We start from the raw sequence: 18,883 nt of genomic DNA on the forward strand, positions 1-18,883 counted from the left end.
GCCTCAGAGGGAGAGATCGTAAATAATGAACATGTTTAATATTTGAGACTAGAAATGTAGCTCTAGCAAAAGTTCAGAAAGGAAGACTATAAAGCAATCACAGCAGATGTTTAACTCTCCTCTCCCTCATTCAAAAGCTCACCCGCTTAAAGCTGCATGCTCCGGAGCTGTCATTGGCTAATCAGCGGCAGCTGTCATCCAACAGCTCAGTAGCACGCCCTTATCGTCAGCCTATCAACTTTCTGCTATCTTTTTAAATGTGTCTCTCTCTCTCCTGCTAGTTCCTTCTTGCATTGATGGCGCGCACCCCTCCACCTCCCCATCTCCACCTGGTCTCTGCAAAGTCTTCAATTCCTAGAATTCATCAACCACCACCACCAGGGTCTGGACTCTAGGGGGATTTCTTCTGCTGCCAAATTCACGCATCCTACGCTCAGAACATTATCCCCATAGAGTCCTTACGCCAAAGATTCCTGTCAAGTTTTAGCATTCATTCAGTTGTAATAAATAACCTTTAATATTGAAATTGTATCTCTCCTGATTGAAATCCTGTAGTGTGTGGGATGCGCCGAAAGGAGCCGAGCACGCACAGTGTAATGTCACGTGTACCGGAGCAAAAGCCAATCAAGATGGAAGAGGAAGTAAAGACAAACAAAAACATGGCGCCGGTGAAAACTCACCGCTGTAATGAAAACAACTCGCGCTGTAATGCGTACAGCCCACATTCCCGGAAAGTAAGAGGCCGAAAACAATCTTCATTGCTTCTTCCTGTTTGTCCGCCATGTTTGTTTACACCGAAGTCACGTTTTACTACGCGAGATTTGGAATATTGAGCGTGAAGAACCTGATACTCTGCTGAAGAATCGGTTAGTGTGTGGTGTGCTCCGTAGTGCACACCACACACTATAAGATCAGAAGAGAGAGATCTTGTGCATCTGTCTTTTGTTATCATCAAGTGTTTGGTCTCTAAATGTGTGAAGGTTTGAAGAATCCTGTAATGTGTGCCAGGCATAAGGGAACACAAGGAAGACATACTCACATAACACAAGAAAGATGTACAATGATCCAACACAGGACAGAGGAACAGAGAAACTAAATACACAGAGTAATCAACACAGGTGTGGAATAAAGGACACAGGTGAAACTAATCAGGATAATCAAAAAGGAGAGAAACACACAAGGGCAGGAAGTAAAATAAAGTGGAAACACAGGGGATCAGAACTAGAAAACAAAACAGAGAACACAAGACAAGACTAAGAAACACAAGAAAGTACAACAAGAGGCGTGGATCACTAAAGCAACAAGGGAGACAAAGGATAACTAACACAGAATAAACACAGAGGGGAACCAAGGCATGAAACACAAGGAAAATTCTAAACTAAACATCAACTCATGACAATTCTTCCCATTAAATGTTCCCTAAAGTGCGTCGCTAACAAGTAAAGCTAGCATTAGTTAGCAGGGGGTTCCTAGCTCTTAGCATTTAGCTTTCCATGGATTCAATTCAACATCATTCAGTGCTATTAAAAGTTTGAAGTCAAATCAGTTACCATGAATATCTTTCCTACCATCATAAAAAAACAAGCCTCTCTTTTACAATCGTCCTGCTTACCACAACACACTTAAGCTTTGCAGTTATGTCAGCGTCCTCAAACTCATTTAGCCCCCTGATTAGCCTTCTCGTTCTTCTTCTATGGAGAATCCTTTCCTTAACAAGTAGACTAGGAGTATTCTAAATTTAGAACAGCTATATGACTACTTAAAGCACACATTTTATTGTCCAGTGTTAAGATTAGAGGAGCCATACCACTGCCATTTAGCTTAGCCCTAAAACTGGAAAGGCAGGAAATAGCTAGCCTGCATGGTCGAAATGTCACAGAATTTGCCCTCTAAGGTTTACCTATAGAGATGTGATATATATTTTTTGTATCTGTATCAAAGTAAAAAAAAACTCAAGCGTATTTATTTGTTGCTTAAAGCTGCTGTTGGTAGTCACAGAGTAAACATGTGTTCAGAGAGAGGGACTTCGAATGTCATTCATGATAGTGCCGGACTCATAACCAATCAGAGGACGTAGTGGGGGCCGCCCCTTAACCAATCAGGACAGAGGATTGGAGATCAGCTATGATTGGTCCGTCATAACGGGAAAGAGGAGAATAACAACATTGATACAAAGACACTGGAAAACGCAGAGATTTTGCAATAGTCTCAAATTACTCCACTTATCGATGAGTACCGATGGGCATTATGACCTTTTCTCCAAACCCAGCAGAAAAAAAGTAACGTTTTTTACACCATTCCTACCAACAGCAGCTTTAATACTTATCATGAAGTAGTGACTAGGCAAGGATCCTTGTTGTTACAGCAGCACTAGCTTAAATGTTTAGCACAGTGTCATACCTGTCACTGTGAAATAAACACGGATCAATACTCTCTGTAAATAAACATGTAAATATACAATGTAACAATTCTTCAAGCAGAATTCACATATTTTTATTTATTCTATCATTTAACTATCACCTACATATACTTTTTTTAAATGTAAAACTACCTCTGCACTACTCACTACTCACCACTGCACTATTATCATATTATTTTTAGCCTGTACATATTAGTCATGCCTATTTGTTTTTCTTTTGTGTTTATAGTCGATGTTATTATTGTTATATTTGTATTTGTATGCCTTATTCTTATGTGTCAGTACAAAGAGAGCACAGTTTACCAAGACAAATTCCTTGTGTGTTCAAGCATACCTGGCCAATAAAGCTGATTCTGAAAATATAGCTCACAATGTTTCAAGTTATACTGAACTTTGTTAATCCTGAAGGGTGGACTGTGTTGTTTTTGAACCACTTATATTGGTTTTAATGCAGTCTAATCACATTTTAGCTTCTGTTTCTGCAGTTTTTATTTCCTCTTCTTTAGTTTTAATGATGTTTAAAGGATTTTTAAATGTCTATCTTATGCCCTCCATGGTGTTGTATGACCCACTTTGAATTGCTCTTTATTTTTTGTTGATATGCGGTGTAAAAAAAATAAACTTGATGAACTACCTGTCTCCCCATGCTTTTAGTCTGCTAGGCTAAGCTAGCCGTCTGCTTGCTGTAGTGTAATATTTCACTTTCCCATAAACACATTTAACTTCCACTTTTTCTACATTTCTAAGTGTGAATTATATGTTTTTATTAACCCAGGCTAAATTCAAGGTTGGAATACCAAGTAGGTAAAAGAGCTCCAGGCCCTGGACCCAAAGGGCCCTCAAGACTTCAGGCTTCCTTGTGGAAGTAAGTGTGTGCTGATATAATGAATTGCAAATTTGACTGTCTATACTGCCTGCATCTATTAACACATTATGAACTCAAATGTGAAAGATTCTTCATCATTACTCATCTACAGGTCAGTTTTGCCCCAGGGTCCCCCAATAGGTGTGTCCCTGCCAGCATCATGCTTTACAGGGTCCTGATGATTATTGTGAGGAGCATTTCCTCAGCGGACCATGGTTCAGATACTAGTCTTTGACTGTCTAGAAGCTTTCCCATGGTCTTACATAAGCTCAACGACAACAAAGAAAGACTGACCATACTGAATATGAAAATTTGACTTTGTATAATATACAGCAGCCCTAGCAACCTCATTTTACCCTAATACGTTTTGGGTTTCATCACAGCAGAAAGCTACATTTCAATAAATCCGTTTATAATTCGATTCTGTCCGTATTAATTCATCACTTTCTCGCCACTCTAAATGGAATTAGGTCACTCATCCACAGCCAGGCGCCCCACTATGATTAAAACCCTGCTTTATATAGGTTAGCCACGATTCTACTTGCCACAATTTTGTTTATTCAACACTTTTTCCTTGGATTCAGGCTAAATATAACCCTAATAGGATCTGCTGTAGCTCAGCATCTTCTGTTGATCATCTCTCACGCATTTCATCTTTTCATTTCTCAAAATACGGAAGAAGCTGGATCTTCTCATAAGGAGGAGCTTCCACATGGACTTAATTTGACCTAATGGATGTCTCTAATCCAAAGAGAGCGTGTTCATGATTAAGCAAAATGTTAATTCATGATGTAACTAAATGCAAATGTCTTGGGAGGGGTGCCAAAATACATCAGATGTGTGTATTTCATGAGGGCCCTGAGGTTATTCAAAGTTTCACGTCTCATTTACGCTGATGATGTTCTGTTCTCTCTGTATGGGCGTATTTCATCACAGTACTTCTTACCTGATCTTAACAACCTGATCCCAGCTATTGCTCTTTCAGTCCTGTGCACCCATGGGAGTCCTTGTACTTTAAGATGCTTTACAAAGGCTCAAGAAATTGATTTTTTTTATCCCATGTGGCAGTCTAATGGAGGGAGCAGACATCCCCAAAAAAAGAGGTTTCCTTGCTGAGAGCTGAAGAGGGTTAAATCTCAGGAGGCTGCAGCTGGTTCATCACTTTTTTCATTTAAACCCCGTGTGACCGTCCTGTCCTGTCCTGTCCTGGTGAGTGTTTCCCCACTTCTTGTTCAACTCTTTTCTTATCTCGCCTGCTTTTTGGTTTCACTCAGGCTACTTCCTCCTCGCACCTGCCCCCCCTTGCCCCCCTTTTCTTCCACCTTTCTTCTTTCTTTCGTCATCCTCCACCCTCTCCTTCTTTTTCTTGCTTTCTCATTCACACCCTTTCTAACTCCACAATTTCATTTCTCTCTGACACCGTCTCCTCATCGTCGCCTCTTCATCACTCTAGGGAGAGTGCTGCTCTTTTCAGAAACTGATAGCTTCTCTGTCTCTCTCTTTTTCTCTCTCTCTATCTCTCTCTCTCTTGGTAGGTGTTTCTCAGAGTCTCCTGTTCTGCCCATTGCGGTCTCTCCCCCTTCCTCACGCTCTCCATCTTCCTCCACGTCTCCTCTCATTCATACCTTACTTTTTTCTATCTCTTTTGCTCTAAATCTCAACCATCTCTTCCACTTTCTGGCTGAATTTTTTTTCTGTGAATCGAGCAAGATCGTGGGCGGAATGGTGATCCTTGCTTCTTCACCCACCCACCCCCACACATACACACACACACACCTATCTGGATACACCCCTTAATTTTGTGTGGCACAGGCTTACCCAGAGTGCAAATATATAAAAAAGGGAGCATTTCAAATAGGGATGACATCCATGCAGGAAATTTAAGATGAGAAATCTGTATGCAAATACAGCAAATCTTCCCTTCAACACTATCCCCAAGTGGAAACACTTTCTTCTCACATTTTATGTCATATTCGGACTGATTTTTATTTGTATTAATGCATGAAAATCCCAGCTAAGAAACCTGCACACTGAAGTGCACCCTTTATTTCTAAGACACATGCCCCCAACATGATTAAGTCATGTGTCTGGAGATAAAACGCAGCCCACAGGTTCAGAAATGAATTCAGGAGATCAAAGTCTATGGATGTATGCTCATTATGCAATGCTATAGGCTTCCTTCTGCACACAAGCAGTGATGGTATTCTGATTGCACCCTAATTAAGGCAGTGCCATCCACTGTAAAAGCAGAGGAACACCACTGCACTGATCTCTTCAGGGAGAGCAAATCATGGAGGTTTTTCCATGCCTCTGTGATTAAAACAAGGCAAGACGGAGTTCCTATAAATGAAACAAGCCTCTTTCATTTACTTACCTAACCACTATTGCAGAATCCACGTGAAATAAAAAGGGGAAAAAAATCAATCAAATCCCTTAAGAAATAGGCAGCAAGAGGAATGGAGACAATAAATAAGACTGAGTGCCCCAAAAATCCATCACTATGGAGAGAAAACACCCACAGAAAAAGAAGAGGTAAAAAAAAACACAAGATAGTGTGAGATACCTCAGGAAATCAAATTCATCCGACAGTGTGTGAAGGGTGAGGAGCTCCGTCTCTCCAGCCTCCCCCGCGGACTCCTCAGGGTCCCTCCTGTCCGCCTCAGGCAACTTCCTTGCGGAGCTCAGCAGTTTTTTTTTTCACCCCCAAATATACCAGTCCTCCTGGAGAGAGAGATGATTTTTTCCACAACAGCAAACGGATTTAGAGATAATAAGGTAATCCAAAAGGCGAAGACATGACAAAGAAAACCATATGTGAGAGTCGATGTGTTAGAAATTAAAAAAAAGTGCGCCGTCGTGACCAGCAGCGCAGATTTTCCTGGTGGAAATGCAATTATTACGCTCGCACTTGTTTAAGGTGACAAAAGAGGGAGGCTGCCTGTAATGAAGTCAATACCAAAGAATGAGAGTAAGCGGGAGAGAGAGAGAGAGTGTGTGTGAGAGAGAGAGAGAGAGAGAGAGAGAGAGAGAGAGAGAGAGAGAGAGAGGAGGGAGAGAGAGAGAGACAGAGAGAGCAGAGGAATCCATCATAGACGGAATCTGTCAGTCATGATCAATAATGTTTGTAAAACCCACCTGATTTCCATCCACTATCCTCTCTCTCTCTCTTTCTCCCCCTTTCTCGAAGGCTTTACGCACTTGGCGCATAAACCGTTCCCCGCATGAAGTCCACTCGTGCCGCTCCTCCACGGACGCGCGCGCACACACACTCCTCTCGCGCTCCTCCGGTCGGTTGTCGGTGCTGAAAGGGACAGCGCAAGACTCCACAGCCGAGTGAAACACCCCCCTCTACATGAAACATATGCCCATACCAGGCTCCAAATCATCGTCTAATTGCGCCACTGTCGTCCGGCAGAGTCCGTCCATTCAATCAAGTTTATGACTTATCAATGGGATCGATAGTTTCCACAAAGAAGGGCTTTGGTTATTTGAACACATTAATAAGTCATCAAAATATGCTCACACAGGCGTTGCGCCACACTCTTTAATTGCCTCAACTTCAATCCATTTTTACTGCGCCCATTGATTCCCCCTTGTAAAAGCAGTGAGCGCCACGCACGGCTCTTTGGGGCTGAATGGAATTAAATAAATGAACCGCGTCCCATCTGCTGTGTAATAACAATTTGATAAGCTGTGAGGAGGGAGAAAGCAAGCAATCGGAGAGGACCCGGGTGTTCGCTCGTGTGACAATGTGGAAGATGTGCGCAACATGTCCAATTTGTGGCTTCACCGCTGCGGAAGGAGGAGGCGATGGGGGCGCAGGGTAATGGCACCATCTTCTGGCAAAAGTCGTGCAACTGCAACAAATACAAAAAGCAGGTGCAGGAGGTGTCCTATATTTTCTTTATTTGAATGGGTCTTTCTTGAAATGAAATCACCCTCTACATTAAGAAGTGTCTCCCTTCCCTGCAGAGAAAAACAATGTCCCAGCTTTTCCATTTCTCATGATGCACCCATCTCCAATAACCCCAATTCTAAAAAAGTTTGGACACAGTGAAATGTTGGTAGAGAGCATAATGTAATTGTTTGAAAATCATTCGAGCCCTGTATTGAATTGAAAATATTGCAAAGACAACATATCAAGTGTTGAAAATAAAAAAAATGTGTTGTTTTATGCCAGCATTATGTTTCTTCATTTTGTTGAATCACCTCTTCTTTTAACAACACTCTGCAAACGTTTATGTTCAGGTCAAATGTCCCATACTTGCTGAATGTAAGATTTGCACTGCTCAACAGTTCAGAGTCTCTATTCTCATATTTTTTTGTTTCATGCTGCACCAAATGTTTTCAATTGGTGACAAGACAGCAGGCACAACGATTTAGCACCTGGACTCTTCTAACAACAGAGCCATGCTGTTGTAATATGAGCAAAATGTGGTTTGACATTGTTTCGCTGAAATATGCCAGGTCTTCCCTGAAGAGGCATTGATAGCTGGATAGCTTGAAACCTGTTTATATTGTTCAGTTTAATGGTGCATTCCCAGATGTGCAAGCTACCCACACAATGTGCTCTATGTGGTCACTTTCCTCTCTAGAACAGAGGATGCAGTGTCCATGGGTTCCAAAAACAATGTCACATTTTGACACATCATACAACAAGAAAGATTTTCCCAGCGTAGGTTGCTAGCATTTCTGGATCATGTTTATGAATGTGATCATAGATTGTCGCTGCATCCACATATTCAGGTTCAAACTGAACCATCCAGACATGAGCTGATGCAGTGCTTTCCACTACAGAGCCACGTCTGTTTTTAATGCAGTGTCACCCCCTTTTTGTACTTTTCTCTCATGTTGTCTTTGCACTATTTTCAATACATTTTTATAAACATTTCACAGCATCCATCCATCTATTATCTTGACCGCTTATCCCGTTAGGAGTCACGGGGGGTCGGAGCCTATCCCAGCTGACTTCAGGCTGAAGGCAGGGTACACCCTGGACAGGCTGCCAGCCAATCTCAGAGAGACATACAACCATTCATGCACACACTCACACCTACGGGCAATTTAGAGTTAGCATGTTTTTGGACTGTGGGAGGAAGCATGCACGGGGAGAACATGCAAATTCCACACAGAAAGGCACCTGCCCGGCCGGGGATTTAAGCCAGGAACCTTCTAGCTGTGAGGCAACAGCGCTACCCACTGCACCATTGTTCACAGCATCCCAATTTTGGAATAGGGGTTAAATAAGACCATGCTTGGTGGGAAAAAAATATCTTTCACAGCCCCACATTGTGAACAAGGCTTTCTGTAAACCAAACCGTTTGAGCAAAACTAAAAAACTTTGTTTGAAATGTAAGGAAAATCCTTCCCAATATGTTAAGTGAATGCAAATGCGTTGTTTTAAACTATACAACTTACTCCTACTGTGTGAAGAGATACTGTGCTGATTCCCCTCCATTATATGCTGTTTATTATGCACTTAAATTCATATTCAATTCACCGACGTGACTTCACATATCACTCTTGAAATGACAGGTAATAATGCAGGAAGGGAAAAAGGTATTGTAAAAAAAAAAAGTAAGTGAAAATGCAAATGTCTAAGAAGCAATTCCTGAGAAGGCAAATGAAATCCCCTCTGTGTGAGCGCAGTAAACAAACATGATTGATAGAAGTTTATGAGTCATATCTGAGTTTAAAAAAATAAAAAAACAAGCCACACAAAGGCCCCCTGTGAGGTTTGAAGCAGTACATTTTTATTTATTAAGTGGTGGGTTTTTAACATTCTTGACACATCTGAAAGGCTTCTCAAACTCTGCTCGGGTTTTCTCTAGAAGGTGAGCTTCATAACATGTTACAACGGATGATGAAAGAAATGATGAGATTAAAAAGAAAAGTCTGAGGTTTGATTCCTTCTCTCCTCATTCCAACGTAAACCTCCTTCAAAAGGGAATGAGATGCAAAAACTCATCATGGAAGAACGCAAACAAGGACAGAGTCATAACTAGTCAGACATGTTTGAAGCAAATTATCAACCAACAGTTTAGTACAAGTCAGTAACTATGGTGACTATTAGAACTATTATGTATACCATCCGGGAGGGATAATCCATATTTACATGTTTGTTGCAGCAGTTATAAAAATAAAGTTTGGTCTTTCTCCTCTAGGTTTTGTTCCATTTCATGGCTTAAGACATATGTACATTTGGTCTTTTTTCCTAAATCCTGTGCCAGTGTTTCAAGACTACCTCTGGGTGCTGTCGGAACCCTCAAATTGGAGTATATGAAGCTACAATTTGATTGGAACTGAGTCATCAGTGAAAGAGAAGTTTGTCTGAATGTGTGGTAGCGTTTGTTGTTTCCAAACACACGCTTTGATGTAAACTTTCAGCTTGTAGAATAAGCTGTTTAGCGTTTTTCCTTCATGTTTACAGCTCCAACATTTCGTCCCGTTATAATCAGGATTAGCCCCACTAACTGTAGATTCCCCCCCCCCCAACAGCTGGTGTCAATACAATCTTGTTCCACCTGCTGCTTCGGCACAACAACTGCTTGCAAAAAAAATCCCCAGCTGCTTTGCTGTGATTCTGCACTTCGCCCCCTCTCTGGCTTTGGGGTCTGATTTTGGAAAAGAATGAAAGCAGTAAGTCACTGAACAGAAAATCAAGTCTCCCAGTTTATGGTTTTCTAAGATTTAAATCAGTGTGGCGGTTATTGTAACACCGAAGGCAACCTTTTCAGCATGAGAACGCATTCAAACGCGCATTAGCCCCGTAACAATATGTGCAGTCCTCACTGTAAATTGGATTCTCACACATTAGCACAAGTGATTTACAGTGAAGGGGATAATAACAGTGTTAATTTGATACTTTGAATGTTTGCCTGTGGTTGCTCACTCCTCTTATATGCAAAAATAATCCATATTTAGCAGGAAATTAACACATAGCCTGTGTGATTTAATATCCATTAAGCATCTGTAAAAGGGTTATATTATCATTGGGTAACCTTCAGCCCATCATAATTAGCGCCACTTTAGTGAGTTTTTGGTATTCTGTGAGGGAGGAAGCTGCTTTTTTTTTTCCTTAATGGCTGCCTTGTTTCAGAACATTACTCTCTCGGCATGGCTGCTAGAGTTTTAGTGAGAGGATTAACAAGTTGGCTTAGGTGTGTGTGTTAAACAGAGGTTGGTCAAAGTTTAGAAAACGTTTTTTTTTCCCACATGCAGTTCAACAAACACAACTCGCAAATGATGGAAATTGATAAAGGCGTTAAAAAAAAAAAAGGAAAAGCAGAACTTGTTTTCAAGAAAGCTACAAAATAAAGTAAATGTTTTCACTGACTTTGACCAAACTCTGTTCTCAGTAAAGGTTTCATCCTGTAGTAAAGACACTGGCTGCTGTTGGTCACTAAAAACTGAGGACTGCTTGTTTTACAACAGAAATGAACAAGTTTGTTTGACCTAAAATGAGCCACAATTTCAAGTAGGTTTGTGTTTGTGTGAGACTGCATGGATCTCTTCCTTCTTGTAACTAAAAAGGTCGACAGTTTGTTTCCAGTTTCCTTCAGAGGACACAATCCAGTAGGTTCCCTCTCTCTTCACACGCTCGTCGCAAACACGCTCGTCCGTTTACCTCTGAGTCGTTCAAAGGAGTCGCCTGCATCTGCATATGGATCTCTATTTACATACATTTGTAAGTAAATACAGATTTATACAGCAGTAGTGAGTCTCTGGTCACTACAGTCTCTCTTCACATAGCAGCGCTTGGCTTCTTTATGCAACTATACAAAAAAAAAAAGTCCCATTTCAACAATATATATTTGATTCCCAAGCAAAAGGTGGAAATCCTTTGTACTCCAATCCTCCTGTTTGTTTCCTTCATCTCTGCTCTGAGCTCGTTCCACTCATCCAGTGTTTTCCCCATTCAAGGTTTTGATATTGCCTCTTCATTTTAAGTGTCTCCCCTTCATTATCCCAGCAGACTGTGAGGAAAGACAGAGAGAAAAGAAGAAGGTAGAAGAGTCAGGGGATAGGAGAAGAGAGGATGGATAAGAGAGTTGTAGAGAACAACAGTTGGAGGAGAATTCAAATGAGCGCACTGAAAACCCAAATAAAGTGAGGAGTAGAGCGCAGGAAACAGCTGGTGAATGTGCTAAGTGGTTGCTTTTAAAGTCTACAGAGGCACTTTCATTCCCAGGAATGGTCTCCCGAACAAAAGTAAACATAAACCTCTCTCCTCGCAAACATTCACATGCTTGCTCAAATACGCACACATCTCGCGGTGTGTTTTGTGGTTTCTGAAAGCACCGCTGCAGCAGGGAGGAATAAAGAAGGGCTGAAAGTCTATGCTGACTCAGAGAAGACATAAAAAATAAAGAGAGAGGAAGTGGAGGGGGAATGAGAGAAGGACAAGCAGACAGCCGTGGAGTAACAAGAGTCCCGGTAGAGGAGGTGAACCGTCTGTTGTCTTACAGTGTTGTGTGTTTTCACCAGACCAGGGATCTGGAGCGGGTGCTCACTCCTTTCCTCCTGCTGCCGGCTGCCGTCGCTGCGTTGCGGTGACTTCGCTTGTGAGTCTCCAGGTACAGCTAAACGGAGAAGAGAGGATTATACAGTTTGTTACAATCAATTAATCCATGAAGGTAACAAAGAGAGAGTGCTGATGTTCCAATAAACTGATTTCAATTATTAGCCTAGACCATTAGCTTCTGTCTGATCCTTTTCACAAGTGTCTATACGGTGCTCCAATATAGTGTTCTACATTTTACTGACCACACTTCCTGGTAAGCTGTTTTAATATCTAAGAGCTGAAATTTGAATCACAGACATCTATAATCATTCATTATTTTAAATATCCACAACTTTATTCTTTTAAAAGAGCAAAGATTTATGTCTATGAGCTTAAATCTAATACCTTCTTTGCGAAGGCTCGTCCACACTGGTCACAAGCGTGGAGCGAGAAGTTCCTGGTCACTCGGACTTCAGTGGACCCCGTGCTGCTCTCTGGCTGGGCTTCGTGCCGTCGTGTGTTCGGGGTTTGGTTCCCAGAGGAGGAGTTGCGTTGGTGTGCGTGTTTGTCGCTGCGGCGGGTGAGTGGAGGGCTGACTGGGCGATGCTGCTGCTGTTGCTGCTGCTGTTGCTGCTGCTGTTGCTGCTGTTGTTGTTGCTGCTGTTGCTGCTGTTGCTGCTGCTGCTGGTGGGTCTGCTGTCTCTCCTGTTTGCGGGTGACAGGAGGGGACGGGGTGAATGGTGGTGATGAGAGGTCCTGCTGTTTCCGGGTGACGGGTGCAGGAAGCAGGGCAGAGGAGGAAGAAGAGGAGGCGGAGGTTGATGTCGAGGTGGTGGCTGAAGGAGCTGTGGCGCACTCTTGCTTGCGAGTGACTGGCGGTGAGGGAGAGGAAGGGGATGGAGAAGAAATGTGGCGTCCGTTCACTTCCTCTTTGATGGAGCTGCTCGTCCTCTTAGGTGGGTTTGGGCTGTTGAGGACGACCTCGGCGAGCCGCTTCACCGCCCGGCTCTCCAGTTTCGGCATGATCTTCGCCAGGTATGCGGACGACTTCTTGTGGACCACGGTCACGTGGCGGAGGACGTCACGTTTGCGGCGTGACTCGTAGCGACAGAGCGGGCAGCGGTAGAACTTGATGAAGATGTCGTTGCCGTCGGTGTGCAGCTCGATGTGCTTGGTTAAATTCTGACGGGAGCTGAACTGCCGCTTGCACAGTTTGCAGAAGAGCTGCTTGAAGTCAAAGCCCACGGACAGTTTGGTCATTTTAGCCGGGGGGACCGGGTTGCTCATGTTGCCGCTGCGTGAAGATGACGAAGATAAGGGCGTTGGCATCTTCGGGGTCAGCGGCATCTCCTCCTCTTTGACCTTTATTGTCTTTTGTGCCACTACAGCACCTTTAGCTGTTCCTGTGCTTTCACCAGGAGACGGCGCTGGGCTGCTGTCGATCTCCTCGTCATCATCTTCTTCCTCTGAAGGCTCGACCGCCTCTTCTTTTACTCGGATATTGTTGCTTGTTGTAGCTGTAGTGCTGCTGCTGGTGGGAGGAGCTGCAGTAGTGGGAGGAGTTGGCGTGGCAGCTGGCTTATTTTTCATGCTGTATATTTTATGTACTATACGCATGTGTCTCTTCAACATTAGCTGAAACAGAAAAGATGAAGACAAGTGAGATACTGTCCTTGAGAAAAACATAAATAATCAGAGTCTTCAGAGGGAGGGGGAGAAAAGACAACAAACAAACAAACCTGGGAGCTGTAGTTCCTCTTGCAGAGCGTGCAGCGACAAGAGGCGGGGTTGACCTGTGGAGAGGCCGGAGCCGGACTCTGGACTTTTGGCTGGTTTTGGTTCGATGGCGTGGTTTTAGAGTTCACTGGAGTGGACTTGGAGTTTTGTCCACGTGTTGGAGAGGAGTTGTTGCTCTTCCTAGGGGGCGTGGCCTCCAGGTTGAGAGGGTGGCCGGGTCGAGAGGAAGGGCTGGTCGTGAGGGTATCCCTCCGCAGGCCGCGATGCACCTCGTCAAAGTGACGACGCACATTGGCTTTGGTGGCGAACGTTTTGAGGCACACGTGGCAGGATTTCCCGGTAGGTGTGCTGAGAGTTCTTTGACGACCTCCAACATCAACAGAGATAATATTTATTTTTCATTTCATGTCTTTCACAGGCAGAGTTTACCTTTTCTACAGATAAAATCAAAAGGTTAAATGAAACACATTAATACTAAAGAAGACGAGTTCATTCACAGAGAGCTGAAACTGTTTATGGTCCTTGATATACAATAAACTCTTACCTTTCACCATAGAGAGCAGACTTGTGGGGACTGTACGTGTCTCTGTGAACTTTCGGAGCTCCTCCAGTTTGGTCTGGTGCATCTTCCGGCAGTGACGTCTGATGCTGCGGCGCGAGTTAAAGTCCTGACCGCACAGACAACAAGAGATTGTCACATCTTCAACCTGCAGAGGAAGGAGAGACCAAACCACAGAGGTTAACTGACGGTGATCAAAGAACATGTCCCAGCAAGTTAAAGGTACGTCCAAAATGACATGTCCAGACTCTTACCCCACTCGTGGACTCTTCGTCTTCACGCGGCGGCTGCTCCTCTTTATTGTCCTCCTCAGCCTCCCATCTCCTCTGTGTCTGATTGTGTCCCGGGCTCTCTGGCCCTCCCGGTTGGCTCAGCTGGCCGTTGTCCACACCCTCCACTTGTTCTCCTTCCCAAGCTACCGGGCTCTCTCTAGCGCTGTGAAGGACGAAGAGACATACAGTCAGAGATTAACGGGAACATGAGAGGAGCTTTAAATCCCGTTCCCACCACGAGGCTGTAAGAAGTGTACAGAAACAAAACTGTACATTCTGGATGTGTGTTGATAAAGTATGAGGTGTCCCTCTGTGATGCTGCAGTACACGGAGTACATTTTTAATCCAGCAGCGTACCACCCACCTGGGAGTGTGTGATGGATATCTAGCCAGCTCCTCCTCTGTGGTCAGGTACTGGAACACAGCCTTGGTCGTGGTCTGAATGGGCTCCAGTCTGACGACGAAGTCTGGCCGTTCGGCTCGGGGATATATAGCCTCTAATAAATCCTTCACGGCTACACTCTGTCGGTCATCACCTGATAGAAATCAATGAGGGAAATGGATCAAATCATCTCTGAATCATTGCTGTAGTAAACAGTAAAAGTTAAATAACTGTGACTCTGTGTGCAACCTGAATAAGTTTAACTCAGTGCATTAAAGCTACAGTAGGCGATTATTAGTTGGGGTAAAAACATTGTATTGTATTAAATTGAAATAGTCCTTGTAATAAATATGTGTTTAACCTTTAGGTGAACGCCCGTCTCTTTAAATCATACTCCTTCTACCTGACTTGTGCCTCTCTCTCTCTCCCTCTCGCTCACTTCCTCGCTCTCTCTCCTCACCTCATCGGTGCTGAGGGCACAGCAGCTGCGCGGCACGCACCAGTTTAGGAAGTTCATTGATCAGCAGTCAGTGTGTCTGTCCTCTGACATAACAAGCCGAACGGCAATGCATGTTTGGTGCGTCAAGTGGTGGGAGGGGCTTAGCAGAGTGATACAAAGTAGCAGAGAGAGAGGTAGATATTTGAAGGCATTTTTTTTGCCTCGTCATTGGCCGTTTTTGAAACCGCCCACTATACTAGCCGTACGTATTGATTTGGCCAAAAGTCAGTATGTAGGATGTGAACAAGAGCAAAATCTGCAGTATGCCAAAACTCCCCGGATGTCTACTGATTCGGGAAAACTTCTCAGTATGCATCAGACCAGTCTGCCTCGGGTACTGTTTCCCATAATGCACAGCCCTAACTTTCTGCTTCTTTTTTTTTCTTTTTTTTTTATAAGGGCGGGCACTCAGTTTTTAAGTGCCTTGAAAATTATTGAATTCCATATCAACCACTTTTTAACTTTTCAAACTATAAGTAATGCTAAAGAAGCAGTTTAACAATCAGCTTGTCCGTTGTTTACGTCCACTCTCCGAAACTGGAAATCCGGCGACACCTGGCCCAGCATACTGCAGAACAGATCCAACAGAACATTCATGCTACATACTACCTTCAAACTCAGTATGCAGTATGCAGTATACAGTATGTACTGCATACTGCATTTATGGGTAGTATGTAGCAGGCAAATTCGAAAAAAGCCATTGGCTGTTTTCGAAACCGCCTTCTACATACTACCTATGAATGTAGTAGGCAGAAGGTGCTGCGTACTGCCTACTGCATACTGCATACTGCGTTTGAAGGTAGTATGTAGTATGAGTGTTCTGTTTGATCTGTGTTGCAGTACGCTGGGCCAGATGTCACTGGATTTCCCGTTTCAGAAAGTGGAAGTAAACAACGGACAAGCTGATGGCAAAATTGCTTCTTTAGCATCCACTTATGATGCTAGGAAGTTAGGAAGTGGTTTGTATGGAATTTAATCATTTTCACAGCACCTAAAAACTGAGTGCCCCCTGTCATATGCAAAAAAAAGAAGAGAAAGAAAAAGCAGAAGCGCTATGCATTATGGGAAACAGTAAGCGAGAGAGACTGGTCTGATGCACACTGTGAAATTTTCCCGAATCAGTAGACATCCGGGGAGTTTTGGCATTCTGCAGATTTTGCTCGTTCACACACTACATACTGAATTTTGGCCAAATCAGTACGTACTGCTAGTGTAGTAGTTGGTTGAAAAACAGCCGTTATGTAGACGAGACAGCGGGACAGAGACAGGAAGTGTGTGTAGTAGAGAACAGGGGAGGACATGCAGCATAGCATCCATACATGGGGCACAACACTTGGTCAGAGATGTTTTTCCTATTGGATAATTGGACTGCTCATGTTTCATACTGCTACTTTAATGGAGAGTAATGTTCCAGAAACACTAACACTGTCCAAAGTTTGATAGTCTTACATATATCTAATTATAACTCAAAAACAAACTGATTCAATATGTTACATTTAGAATATTTGCTTTAGTCCTCAAATCGTCTTTGAATGAGACACCAAACTCCGGCCTGCTTTTTCCTGCGGCAAACATTGGCACCAGATGAAAGCTCAAATATCCAAGTAGGCAGCATAATCTCTCAGAGGCCAATCACCCCTTCTCTTAAATTTGATTTCATGTTGCTGAAAAAAACGATAAAGCTTACAAGAGAGAAAATAAGAAAAAAGTGCTTGATGCGGTTTTGGAAATGGATCTGTTTGTGTCCTTTTATGTGGTGAAGAGATGAAGGCTGAGTGCTTCTAAACACTTTCTATCCATGCACACTTTTTTTGATCCTTTTTTTTTTCTGCGCTGAATGAAACTGTTATGTCTCTGCAAAGCTCTCTTGGTGTTAATTTAGTGAATGAACATGTAACTTTGTAGAACTCTTCATAACTGGAGATAAAGAGGAGATGGGAAAGAGGGGAATTGGATGTCGTGCACTTAAAAAGTGACCATAAATCATCACTGGACACTGAATGAATCCAGCGTCAGGGCTGGATGGTGAAATATTCAGTGTTATGAAGAAAACTGTTTTGTTTATCGCAATTAATACTCAGAGCCTCGATGGTGACAAACAAACACCAATAAAGTCATTTATCAAAATAACAATACGATAACATATTCAGCCACTTGTAATGGATTCTTGATTGAGAAAAATTAAGTCGCTGTTGCGGGGAACAAGTTCATTAAGAGAACAGTCAGATGAAAAGAAGATTATGATGAAACAAGGCTCTTTTTATACGACGGCAATCATTACAGTGGATCAAACAGAGAAAATTATAATTGACCGGTTCTGTTGAGATTGATTTCTCTTTCAGGAGAAGATGAGAAGGGAGTTGGGTAACAGAGAAATTACTTTTAGACTCTCCTCGGATTTATCCATTCCTTTAGTCTGCTATCACTTCCGAGCGGCAAAGAACAGAGACACGGACACATACGGTGGCTAACGAGAAGGAGATGTAACACCAAATGCTGCAGATCAAAGTCGGCTCTCTTATTGATACGAGAGGAGAGCAGAGGAGAGGAGAACCGGACGTGATTGATGGACTGAACAGGTTCTAAAGAGCATTAGAGTTTGTGTGAACTGAGTGTGTGAAGGAATGACAGAGCGAGGTGTGCAGACAGAGGAGATAAAAGGAGAATAATGAGAAGGAGACGGATGGTTAGAAAGAGAGGGGAGAAACGTTGGAGTGGCAGAATGTGGAGGAAGCAGCAGCATCCTTAGAGGAGAAGATGAGGTAATCAATGATGTGTGTGGGCCTCCCTCAGTTTGATCCCTGGAGTCTCTGTTTGTCTGTATGATCTGTTCAAGCTAGCATGTGTTTATACTGGGCACACACTGAAGCTCCAGGGCTGGCCACTGGAACTCTTGTTTCTGATTGAAACATTATTGTGTCTCTACATCATAAATGGGTTTGTTTTTGGATTCGGTGTTAGTAATTTGAGGTGTGGCTAAGTTTGTTAGTATTGGCAAGTATTCTTGACTTGTTTACCTGTATGCAGGAGTGTAATGAGATCAATTATAAAAAGGGCTCTTTACATTTGGAAAAACAAAAAATCAAATGGATTGAGGAGACAGACTGTACCCTCACCTATTGTTCTGTGTCTATTAATATCTTGTTTCTTAAAGCTGCTGTTGGTAGTCGTGATAAAAACATCAGTTCTGAGAGATATTTCGAATGTCAACACTACCCCTCCCCTTTCTGCTGTCGTAACCCCGCCAACAAAAGATTGTTGTGCATGTTCTATGAGGAAGTAGTGGCTTCCCAGCAAATCAGGGCGATGTAGTGGGGCCGCCACTCAACCAATCAGGATAGAGAGTTGAGGAGTAGCTCTGATTGGCCCGTGATAACGGGAACGAGGGGAATAATAACACTGCTTGATACAAAACACTGGAAAACACTGAGATTTTGGCATACTCTCAAATTACTTCACTTGCAGATGAGTACAATGGGCATTATGGTCTTTCCTATTAGGTGCAGTGTTCACTTCCGCCATTTTTTGCACTGGTAGCGCCCATTTCTATTCAAATCGATGTGATCAACGAATCAGTTCAGCGCCCTCAGTGTCAGCTGTTTTTTGTCTTAGCGCTCTCAGATGAAAAAAGTTCAACTTTTGGAACA

General features: G+C 43.1%; 2 protein-coding genes across 16 annotated transcripts in view; both read right to left on the bottom strand.

Annotated features, from left to right (window-relative positions):
* Positions 1 to 6,609, bottom strand: part of grm8a (glutamate receptor, metabotropic 8a) — a 315,548-nt gene extending 308,939 nt beyond the window's left edge. The window contains exons 1-2 of one of the 6 annotated variants that reach the window (XM_034674009.1): positions 6,420 to 6,579; positions 5,848 to 6,005 (exon numbers count right to left, since the gene is read on the bottom strand). The gene's annotated coding sequence lies outside the window, so the exon portion shown is untranslated. Of the gene's footprint in view, positions 1 to 5,658; positions 6,249 to 6,419 lie in introns of those variants that run through there. The other 5 variants (XM_034674007.1, XM_034674012.1, XM_034674008.1 and 2 more) reach the window with 5 other exon arrangements.
* A 2,406-nt stretch (positions 6,610 to 9,015) lies between these two features.
* znf800b (zinc finger protein 800b) overlaps positions 9,016 to 18,883 on the bottom strand; it is a 41,879-nt gene continuing 32,011 nt past the window's right edge. For 3 of the 10 annotated variants that reach the window (XM_034673457.1, XM_034673452.1, XM_034673458.1), the window contains 6 exons: positions 14,720 to 14,891; positions 14,338 to 14,518; positions 14,069 to 14,231; positions 13,527 to 13,891; positions 12,193 to 13,422; positions 9,016 to 11,866 (listed from right to left, as the gene is read on the bottom strand). In XM_034673457.1, coding sequence (XP_034529348.1) covers positions 11,765 to 11,866; positions 12,193 to 13,422; positions 13,527 to 13,891; positions 14,069 to 14,231; positions 14,338 to 14,518; positions 14,720 to 14,891 — 2,213 coding nt within the window. In that variant the 3' untranslated portion in view covers positions 9,016 to 11,764. Of the gene's footprint in view, positions 11,867 to 12,192; positions 13,423 to 13,526; positions 13,901 to 14,068; positions 14,232 to 14,337; positions 14,519 to 14,719; positions 14,892 to 18,883 lie in introns of all 10 variants that reach the window. The other 7 variants (XM_034673451.1, XM_034673455.1, XM_034673456.1 and 4 more) reach the window with 3 other exon arrangements.

The sequence above is a fragment of the Notolabrus celidotus genome, chromosome 21 (assembly GCF_009762535.1).
Source record: "Notolabrus celidotus isolate fNotCel1 chromosome 21, fNotCel1.pri, whole genome shotgun sequence".
Classification (NCBI taxonomy): Eukaryota; Metazoa; Chordata; class Actinopteri; order Labriformes; family Labridae; genus Notolabrus; species Notolabrus celidotus.